Genomic DNA, 11,542 nt, shown 5'->3' with positions numbered 1-11,542 from the left:
AACACACTGTCATGCCCCACGCACACAGCCAAACAATGGCATCGCCAATAAGTTACTTTATCTCTGGAGAAAGCCCCCAGCCTGCTCCTGACAGTTCCTCTGGCAGAAATCCCCCAGTGTCTCAATGCCTGCCCCAAGGAAGGGCTGCAGGATGTCACACAGTAGCTGACTCCGTCCCGAGCACAGCAGTGGCTGGGACCCAGCACGAGCCCAGGGAGGAGTGGAGAGGAAGACAAGCAACATAATTTAAAGCAGGCACGGTCCCAAATAAGGTTATTTCCCTGAAAATGCCTTCATTCTGAAGTTATGAGTGAACATCTAGGTGTCCTGAAGGGGTGAACATGAACCAGAAGAATAATTGCATCGATACCAGGACTGAATCGATTTTGAAGAGCTGGACATGCTTTTTAAAGAGATGATAAGCACTGTTTGGGGATGCAAGAAACGCTTGAAACAAGGTAAATGTGAAATAGTCCCTCTTTTTACCCCTGAAGGCTCTAACTTAACAGGAAAGAGACTTGTGTGGAAAAGGATCAGACCCTGGGGAGTGTGGTTTTTGTTCTGTGTGTTCTCTTGTGTTTAACTTTCCTTGGCACAGGAGAGCATCTCCGTTAATTGTCTAAGCAATAACAAAAATTACGTTTGGGGGAAATCTGGAAAGTGCTGCTTTTATTATGCAAACAACATCTGTGGAGTAGTTTCAGGATTAATAGTTTGGTAGAGATGGAGGCAAACATTGTTCTGAAGTGGAAACTGGGAATGAATTGTTATTATTCCATAGTTTGAAATGTCTGTTGGGGCAAATTACTGGTCTTCTCTGCCTTCTCTGTCTTTCCTATTTTTTAAGTGGGCATGCTGACATGGTCAGGGTATGCTTTTTCTAGAATTATTTGACTGACTTATTAATACACCTTGGGGATGATACTGACTTAAACCACCTGTATTTTTCAGCTGGGGTTGACACTGCATGATTTTGAAGTGGTGTAATGGAAAGCTGTGGATTTAAATGGGGTTCAGGGCTCAATCCTCTGAGTTTTGCTGGGGTTTCTATCACAGCTTCCGGTGGGAGCAAACTGGCACTGATCATGAAGCTACTTCAGCTCTGGGAAAGCCTCAAAGCAATAAAAGCCCCTTTGAGTTGTTGCTGCTGCTGCTCCCAAACTGTTTTTGTCAGCTGTGTGTGGAGAGATCAATGCCAACAGGAGGGGTTTAGTGTTGGTAGACATCCTCTTGCACACCAAGGGAATGAGGGTCCTGTAACCCTGAGCTTGGCACTGGGAGAGCGTGGGGGGATGCTGAGACCTGCCCAGAGGGTAGAAAAGAGGGGATGCACTGACGTGTCACACTAGAGGTTGCTGAGAAGGATCTAAAGGTTGTTCAGAGAAAAACTATGCAGGAAAAGCTCCTGCCCTGGACAGCTGAACTGAAAACTACCCTAGGGAGGGAATCTCCTTGAGCAAGGAGGTTGGGCTGTACCATGACAGGTCAAGAGGAAGTAGCTTCAGGTTGTGCCAGGGGAGGTTCAGTTTGGATATTAGGGAAAGTTTCTTCACCACAATGGTGAAGCACTGGCACAGGCTGCCCAGGGCAGTGATGGAGACCCATCCCTGTAGGGATTTAACAGATGTGTGGATGTGGCCCTTGGGAGCATGGGATAGTGATGGCCTTGGCAGTGCTGGGAGAACAGTTCGAGCTGATGTCTTAGAGGGCTTTTCCAAACTAAATGGTTCTGTGAGGACAGAGTCTGTGTTGCTTTATGCTGGAAGAGGCCACCACATCCTTGATGAGCTTCAATATGTGACAGCCACCTTAGAAACACCTTGAGGGACAGCTTTCTTGTTTATTACAGATTTGCCTTAAACAGCAAACCATTACTTTTTTTTTTTTTTTTTTGTGTTCAAATACACCAGTTTCCCAGTTGCTTTATAAACCCAAAATTTAGGAAGTTACAAAGTGTGTTAAGACTCTGGATTGTGCCCAGTTTATTATTTAATATGCAAACAGACCTTTTTTTGCACTGACAATGTGACAAGGGAAGACACTGAAGAGCACATGGGCCACATACTGTTCCTCAGGATGGTGCCCTGTTGTGGCTAATATCCTCAGCTTAATTCATTTTGTCTGAACAGGAAGGATTCCCCTTTGAGGGCTTGGAGAAAAGCCATGTAATCATTGGTGCATTCATCTTCTATTGCCATCTCAGCAAACTAATACTCAAATGATAAAAATAGATTTCTCCTCCTTAAAGGAGGTTCCAGCTGCTCTAAGCTTGGGGAATGAAGAACAGAGGGGGACAACAGAATCATTATAGATGGTAATATTGGCAATTCCTCCTTCCATCCAATGATTTCAGCATATGTTGCAAACATTGATTCCGTGGCAGAGAATTAACATCCTTGGTTTGGTTTTAACAGGGAGAAAAACACTTCTGATCCCATAACTGCGACCTGTTTTTTCACCTTGGGGCCAGTGGGGTTTTCTTGTGAAATGGAAGGAATACACAAACTGTACAGAGAGTAGCTGTGTTCTAATCCTACCCAGTTTCTCTTTTCCTAGTACACAGCTCTGTTCTCTGGTTCAGGAGGGTAGAAATGGGCAGATTCCCGTCAGGAACATGTTGGCATTGCTGTTCAGTGACTGTCAGTGCTGTGAGGGGCCATCAACTGCATCCATCAAAGTGACCAAGCAGAGGGATCTCCATCAGCTGAGAATGATCCGATCTCTTTTGTTTCCAGCTATTCAATGCTCTGTGTTGGAAGCCACTGAGCAGCAGTACATTGATACCAGTGGCTTGTGCATGGGATTGGGGTTGCATTTGGAGCTGTTTGAAGCAGGAGTGCTTGCCTTTGGCTTTTGTTCTGTTTTTCCCCATTGTCCGGTGACAGGCCTCTCGGAGGTGTTTGCTTCTTTTGCAGTTCTGTGCTCTTTTATGGAGTGCTTTCCTAACAGTTAAACTCTTATGAATTCTCTATTTCACACAAATCCATTATATTTTATATCTGTCTCTTTGTAAGGCTGACAATCTGTCCTTGTCCATGGCAGGGGGATTGCACCAGATGGCTTTTAAAGGTCCCTTCCAACGCATGCCTAAGAGAGTTCAAGAAGCATTTGGACAGCACTCTCAGACACAGGGTGTGACTCTTGGGGATGGTGCTGTAAAAGACCAGGGATTGGACCCAGTTATTTTTGTGGGTTTCTTCCAGTTTTACATATTTTGTGATTCTGTGGAACATATGGTTCTGTGATCTCTTGTCAAATGTATTTATAAGCCTGTCCATACCTGGTGTAAAATAAAAAATCTCAGTCCACTCCTGTTCTGGTTTGAAAGCAAAACCAGTGAGAGATTCCAAGTCAGAAATACAATTTATTAGGAAAAGAAAAAAACCCCAAAATACATGCAGTAATACACAAGAAAAACCACTGACAGAGTTAGAATACAACCTGACACCCTGCTTGTTAGGATGGTGGTAGCAGTCCAGATGAAATAGTCTTGTTGAAGTGGTGATCCTGTAGAAACCATCTGGTAGCTTTTGTCCTCTGGAAACCAATGGGTAAGGGCAGTTTGTTCTGTCCCAAACCCCAGATTATACCCAGGTGGGGATGCTTAGCTCCTCCCCCATGGGCAGAGCATCTCCCAATGGGCTGACATCATTCTGTGAGTCATGTGGTGGGTCCATTAAACAGAAATGGCTCCTGGAAGGAGTTATCACTGAGCCATGGGCTCAGAGCTCTTTCAGCAGCTCTTGAGGATGGGAGTAGAATACATCTTGATATTGTAACCTAGGACAATCCTTAAGCTGTTGTCATTAGCTCAGCAAGGATACACATGTAGAAGCTCTTTGACGCTCTGGGATAAGAGGAGTAGAAAGTGTTGTGGGTGGAAATGACAACTATTCCCACTTCTGGTTCTTACTGAGCAGCACCTATTGGCTTTGCTCAGAAGATGGCACCCAAAACTTACACCCTGTTGAAAGCACTGGTGCTGCGTCTATGGGTGTGTGAAGACAACTCAGTCTTCAGTAGTTTTCTTTCTCCATGATGTCAGACACCCTGCCCAGCTTGAACATCTGGACTTCATTGAGTGTTCTGGATACCATTTAGGCAGCAGCTGAAATCACACTGGGGAAAACCCATTAAACGCCTTGGACCTTCCTTTCAAGTGGTCAGAGATGGCCTAATTTATTGCGCTGCTTGTGTCCTTCTGCATGTTAGATGATGACCTGGTGCCAGCTTTTGCATGTGTTGACCACTGTGTCCCATATGAAGTTTAACTGTAATTACTTTTACCTGCAGAGCCATGAAACTGTACATCATCTTCTTCCTGGCAGTGGTGAACAAAGGAACCTCTAACTACCAACTACCCAACAGGACATCCTGTGAAATGGTAAGGCTGTCTCTCTACTTAGGTCCCTTGGGATCCTGAGTGAGGTTGGGACTCCCTTGTCACAGACACTGCACAAGCAGCTGCAGTCTCTGAGAAGGGAAACCCCCAGGACCAGGCTTCCAGAGATGGCAGAGGTGGAATTTGCAGGTTTAGGGGACCAGGCTTCCAGAGATGGCAGAGGTGGAATTTGCAGGTTTAGGGGACCAGGCTTCCAGAGATGTCAGAGGTGGGATTTGCAGGTTTAGGGGATGCTTGGCAGATTGTCCTCAGGCTGTGTCCTTGTTGTGAGAGCACACAAAGGGGAGGGGTGGGCAAAGAAGGGTCATTATCTCAGCTTTTTTCCTAAGGAGGAACTGGTTAAAAGAAATTTGACTTGATTTCCCTAAGATTGTACAGAGTTTCTGTGGCTAAGACAGAGAAAGAATTAGTCTTAAAGTCAACTTCTTTATATCAGTTGTTCTTTGCACTTTCATTAAAACATCTTCTGTCAAATACTTGTATTCCAGCTCTTTTGTAATAACAAGTAGACAGACCTCCTCTGCCCTGACACAGCATTTCTGCCAGAGAAGTTGTACCTGACTTCTCCTGGAGCAGAGAGAAATGACAAAGACTCTTGCTCCAGTACAAAATCTGCTCCTTGAATTTTTGCAAGCATCTGGTACAATATTAAATGTTATTTGCAACTGAGCTTTCTCCCTTCCCTCTCCAAGTGCTTCTGACTGTACCAGGATGTTTAAAAATACTTGGCTTTTTCCCCCCTTGAACACTGAAGCTGTTCAGCACAAATCCTCAAGAATTTCCAAAATAGGGAAAAAATAATTTGCTAGCTGTACACATCTCTCTTGTGGGACTCATTCCATGCCTGCCCACCCTGCCATATTGTTGCACTTCCTGAATTCCAGAGAAATGAAGACCTAGTGTATATATAAAAAGATCTTGGGAAGGTGGCTGAGTAGCACAGGTCCTTGGCTGGAGAGGGAACTCTGATGCAGCCACAGTAAACAGGACAGCCTGGGCCCCATGTCATAGTCACATGAAGGCTGGATGAGCCACGCAATAATCCAAGCAATTTCATCCCATTTCTTGATGGCTCACAGAGCAGGCTGATTGCTGAGAAGTAAACACATGCTTGCTTGCACTACTCCACTGTAACCTGCTTTCATCAAGCCAACGACACAACTAGGCTGGGAGAAAATGAGCCCTGACAGAAAACACACTGCAGTCAGGGGCCAGGATGCTCATGTGATGTGAATCAACAGCTCAGTCAGTGTTGCTAATGTCCATGCTGATTGCCTTCCTTCACTGGCATTTGGTGCACCTCTAAACATGCTCAAATAAAGAGGGAGCTGCTGGATTGGCTGGTTAGCTGTCATTGACAGTCCTGCATTGCATCACAGCCTCACTGCTTTATATGGTACTTTCCCTGTGGTGACACCTTTAGAATAGCAAAGGCTCAGAAATGGAAACTTTAATCTCAAATAGCACGGAAGAGGCATGAGTCAGAAACCTGTGCCACTTTCTGAGTCACCACTGATGGTTCTGTTGCTGAACTAAACTCTCCTACAAGAGGTTTTAGGAAGTAAGCAGTTCCTAGCAGACCCCTGACATGGGGTGAACTGCACTGATTACACCAGTCACAGCCCATCTATCAGTTTGTGAGACAAAAAGGACAGATCAAATGTCAGGACATTCTTCCTAACTCACATTATTTTCCAAGGATAGGCAAAACTTCAACTGCATCACATTTTACCTCCCAAAGAAAGATGACTGCTAATTTCTGTTAATCAGGAGGAAATTTCAGATAATTTCCTCCAGACAGAGGAGGAAATTTTAAATAATTCATAGAAGGGAAGGGATTTTAGAAAATTCTATTTTACCTTGCTTTGAGGTGATGCAAGGACAGATGCATAACCAGATGTCATAGGTCAGCTGATGTGTGGTACCTGGCAAAATGCCAAGGTTTGATTGTGTAGGTGAGCCTCTCCCTGAGCAGCTCTTCTAAGAATGGTCAGGGACACCATACAAGTACAGGTCAGTGCCAAGGGCCTCCAGCCCAGATTCTTGGTTCAAATGTTCATGAATTGATAAAGGAGAACTTAAGGGCAGGCTTGAGTCCAACTCCTTTTTGAAGGGCTCTTACTGAGGTGGCTGACAACTTCCACCCTGTGCTGAGCAGTGAAGAACTGGAGTCAGAAACCAAATGATGCCCAGCTTTTGAACTGTTGGGTAATTTTTTTGGGTTTTTTTTTTTTGCCAGCGTCTTAATGGACCAAGTGGTCCTCACCCTCCAGTACTTCTTGACAATGAAACAAACTGATGGCAGCACTGGCAGAGGTGATGAAGTCAGAACATGAGATTGACAAAAGTCCCTTTTCCAGTCTCAGGTTACCAGCCCATTGGACTAAGGGGTGAGAGGCAAGATAAACCAAACAGATGCTGTTTGCTCCATCCCACAGAGACATGCTTCATCTGTTTTTTCCCTACTGCTGATGACAATGAAATTCATGCAAGTTTGTGCCTTGGAGGAAAATATGGCGCAGAAGAGACAAAGTAAGAAATTTAGTGAGGGCCAAAATAGTCAGTGAAAAGGAAGGGGAGTTTAAAAAGAAAAATGAGAGGGAAAATGTTATGGGAACAAATGGCAGACAGTGTGAGGTGTAGATTTTATCAGTCCCTTTTATCACTGGAAGGGTTCCATGGATGCAGATTAAAAACCAAATCATGCAAGATACATGGTCAACAGTGGCTGACCTCTCCCCCAGCAACTTCAATGAAAAGCAGATTTTTGGCATTGGCAGGAGTTGCATCCGGACTTTGGTAAGATTCCTGCTGCCCAGGGGAATGGAGGGTGCTCAGCACTTGCTGAGATCTGGCTGCAAGTGTGAGAACAAACCTGGCATCTGCCTTAGGATGCAAAGCAGTTTCTGCTTTTTCACTCTGATTTTTGTATCTTCCTGGCTTCTTCCTCTTCCACAAATGAGTAAGAAGAGGTTTCCTGCCCTGCTATTTGTGCCTAGGAAATAAGGCCAACTCTGGGCGTAATTTAACTCAAAATGAGGAATTGCACAGTGGCTTTGCAGGAAAGAAAAATTTTCAGGGAGAAGTCAGAAAATTTCCTTTTTTTAAAAAATTTCTTCTGCTTCTTCTGCTTCTCCATAGAAGTTAAGTTTCAACAGATCTTTCTTTCTCTTTCTTTTCTTTCTTTCTTTTTCTTTCTTTCTTTCTTTCTTTCTTTCTTTCTTTCTTTCTTTCTTTTGTTCCTTCTTTCTTTCTTTCTTTCTCTCTTTCTCTCTCTCTTTCTCTTTTTCTCTCTTTCTCTCTTTCTCTCTCTCTTTCTCTTTTTCTCTCTTTCTCTCTCTCTTTCTCTCTCTCTTTCTCTCTTTCTCTCTCTCTTTCTCTCTTTCTCTCTCTTTCTCTCTTTCTCTCTTTCTCTCTTTCTCTCTTTCTCTCTCTCTCTCCCTCTCTCTCTCTTTCTCTCTTTCCCTCTTTCCCTCTCTCTTTCTCTTTCTTCCTCTCTCTTCCTCTCTCTTTCTTCCTCTCTTCCTCTCTCTCTTTCTCTCTTTTTCTTTCTCTTTTTCTTTCTTTCCTTTTCTCCCTTCCCTTCCTTGAACTTTCCTTCCCTTTTCCCCAGACACCCAAACACATTAATAACAAGACTTTCCCTCCAGTAAATTAAATGCTGCCTAAGCCTTTCACATTCCATTTCCTCCTGCTGTTGTATGTTCTTCTTAACAACAAAATAGAACTTGATGGTTATGTGAGGATGGTTGTGTTCATGTTTCCAATGTTCCTCATGAACACGCACATAAATTTTGCCCTTCTGCTGGGAATTGGCCTGAAAAGGCCTGACCCTAACTGCACATCCCATCTTTTCCCCTCTCAAACACTGAATTTACATAATTTATGTTTTCAGTCTTGTATCACAGTGTCTTATGTGGGTGGCTTCATAAGGCATGCTTTCCATGCAAGTAGAAGGGAACTGTTGCCCTAGGAAAAGGATAAACATGGAAGATAGAAGTGGAATGAGTTTGGAGATTGGTGTCAGAAATGTCTCAGTTGTTGAATGACCCTATTTGATTAAAGCTGCCTTCCTTAACTGAGCCATGGCTAAGGGAAGGCATATTTGAACATGTGACTGTGAAGGAGAGACAGGGTTTGTGCTATAGGATCCTTATAGGGTTTTATACCTCCTTGCTCAGGAACCCATGTTGCCAACAGAGGGAAACTCTTCCAAGTACTGCTTACTACTGCAAGTGGAGTCTGCAATACAGTGATGAAAGTGAGAAAATTAAACATCAGCACAAAAATGAGGAAAAGATGCTTGATTGCAGAGAAACTTGGGACTATTCCTTTTTGTACCTTTCTCCTGGACTGAGTTCAGGAGAATGGTACAAAAAGGAGAACTTTTAGGAAGTATCACATGCAGATTAAACTCTACTATTCAAAGTCAGAAATATCTTTAAAATGAAATGTTAGCTGCGAAGGAGCTAATTGGGATCGTTGCTCTTGCTGTCTGAATGCTCAGAGAAAGTGATCAGTGTTTCAGAAGCAGCATCTGCCTCGATGCTGAATGTTATTTTTCTTATATTTAACGCAAAGACATTTTTCATTTGTCGTGTGACATGTCCTTTTCTCTTTTTCTGGCAGGCAAACTCTCAGGCATTTTGCCACAACAAAGACCTCCACCAAATCCCTTATGAACTCTATCCAAATGTAAACAAAATAGATCTGTCGGGAAATCTGATTCAAAGCATTCCTGAAATGTCACCATCATTTTACACTTCCCTTCAGTGCCTGGATTTAAGCTCTAACCAGATAAGTTTCATCACGCCTGGAGTCTTCGCACACATGAAGAGTTTGCTGGAAATAAATTTAGCTAACAATCACTTATATGAGCTTGCTCAAAATGGCACAGAGGGGATTGGACTCTTACCCAAGGTGGAAGTACTGGACTTGTCCCACAACAATCTGTACAATGGGATGGCTGAGTATTTCATTAAAGAAGCTCCAGCACTGCAGTATCTTTCCTTGGCAGACAACAGTATTATAATGATTTCACAAAAGATGTTTCAGGGATCTCCCAATCTTGTGGAGATAGATCTTCAGAGCAACATCATCATGGAAATAGAAGAAGGTGCTTTTGAGACTCTAGTGAGCCTGTCCAAACTCAATCTCTCAAAGAATTCAATTACTTGCATCTCTGATTTTAACCTCAGGCAGCTGGAGATACTTGACCTCAGCAGGAACAGCATTGAGACCTTCCACACCACAAAATCAGATGATGAATATAGCTTAAGGTGTTTGGATCTGAGTGAAAACAAACTGTTTCATTTCCCAGTGTTCCCTCAGGTAAATAAGCTGGTAACTCTGAATTTATCAAAGAATTTAATCCAGCTCACTGCGGAATCCCCTCATAATAAAATGGACTATGTGAAAAATGAATGGCTAAATGCTTCTGTCCATTTTCTTGACCAGAAGCAAAGTAGAAACAAAAGTTCTCTTTATTTATCACAGCTTGTATATTTAGACTTAAGTTATAATGAAATCAAATCCATTCCAGATGGGTTCTTTGATTCAATGTTGTCCCTTCACACCCTTAATCTCAGCAAAAACTGTCTTCAGGCATTTGCAGTAAGTTATGACAGTGCACTGATCTCTTTAACTGTCCTTGACTTGAGCTACAACGCTTTGCAGAACCTTCTCCTTGATGCTGGTACATTGTCAAATCTGAAGGAGCTCTATATTCAAAACAACTATCTTCAAACACTGCAGTTTGACATCTTCTCAAATCTTCCTAGCCTTAGACTGCTTAACCTACAAAGCAATAACATCAGCCTTTGCAGCATGTACTCAGGATTGGCTAAGCAAAGACTTGCTGGAGAGCAAAGTGGTTGTGTGTCGTTTGTCAATTCTCCCACTCTTCAGTACTTGTACCTAGCTGACAACATGCTGAACCTCCTACCAGCATACAGCTTCTACAAGACTCCTCTGGTTGTCTTGGACCTCTCCATGAACCCTGGACTGAAAATAGAACTTAAAGCATTATCAGGTCTGGAAAAGTCTCTGGAATGTTTGTATTTATATGGTAATAGCCTGGTAGATTTAAATATTGACTTGCCTTGTTTTAGTCACCTTAAACATTTGAACCTCTCTGAAAATCAGCTGAACTGGCTGCCCAAGTGGGGTAGTGACTCCTCACTAGAAGTTCTGGACCTACGGAACAACAGGTTCAGTACATTGCAGAACAGCAATATTTTAGCATTAGAAAATTCACTAAAAAACTTGTATCTCACCGGGAACCCACTCAGCTGCTGTGGAAACATCTGGCTTTCATCCATGATCCAGAACAAAAATGTCCAGATCCCCAACGTGGAGCATTTAATGTGCCAGCACACTCAGAATTTCAGATACCAGGATGAAATGCACATCAAGAACATTAGACCAGAAGACTGTGAAAAAGAGGATCTGAAGAAAATCAACTTCCTTACTATATTAACACTTGTGTTGGTTTTATCTGTGATCATCATCGGTGTGGGTTCATTTTTTTGCTTCCGCAGGCAAAACTTTACCCATCAGTTTAAAGCATAGTAACACAAAATGTCTTGAAAACTGAAGAAATCAGGTGCTACACTGACAGTGTGTAGAAATAAAGGGTAAAATTCTCATCTTTGATTTCCAGCTGTGGATTTTAAATGCTTTTGAAGTGCCCCTGAATTACACCACCAGTATGGGTTGCAGGGATTTGAAGGAGAATTTGCCATGTTTTGCAGATCCATGGTTTAACTCAAAGAGGAGAAAATTGGCCCTTGTGTGCAATATATATTTAACTGAGTTTAATGTGAAGAAAGTCATCTCTGGGGTGAAGTGTTTTTAAAAAAAATCCTGGAGCATGAATTTCAACCAGCTAACATTGAACTGAAATGTTTATATTTCTAAAAAAAACTGGTGGAAAATAACTGCATATGATTGCATTTCAATGCAGAAGAATAGTATATCTATTTTTAAAGGCCATGGCAGGTTAGACTGCAAAAAATTGTTTTGAAGATATCAGTGTGAAATAATGCATGGGGAACACAGTCCTGGGCCATTATTCAGATCTGTCTTTCTGCTGACTTTCCCCAGAAATATATTATTGTCTAGAGGATGTGCTGTGAGAAA

At 42.7% G+C, this 11,542-nt stretch overlaps 1 protein-coding gene across 1 annotated transcript; it reads left to right on the top strand.

The window, feature by feature from the left end:
• Nucleotides 1-435: 435 nt before the first annotated feature.
• On the top strand, nucleotides 436-10,972 carry LOC128933350 (transforming growth factor beta activator LRRC32-like). The gene is made up of 3 exons (XM_054270306.1): nucleotides 436-458; nucleotides 4,294-4,384; nucleotides 9,032-10,972. The coding sequence occupies exons 1-3, from the start codon at nucleotides 436-438 to the stop codon at nucleotides 10,970-10,972; spliced, it is 2,055 nt and encodes a 684-aa protein (XP_054126281.1).
• Nucleotides 10,973-11,542: the final 570 nt, after the last annotated feature.

The sequence above is a fragment of the Melozone crissalis genome, unplaced genomic scaffold (genome assembly GCF_028551555.1).
Source record: "Melozone crissalis strain CALT ecotype California unplaced genomic scaffold, PUWL_Pcris_2 ptg000009l_1, whole genome shotgun sequence".
NCBI classification, from domain to species: Eukaryota; Metazoa; Chordata; class Aves; order Passeriformes; family Passerellidae; genus Melozone; species Melozone crissalis.
This window is presented reverse-complemented; position numbering and strand designations above follow the sequence as displayed.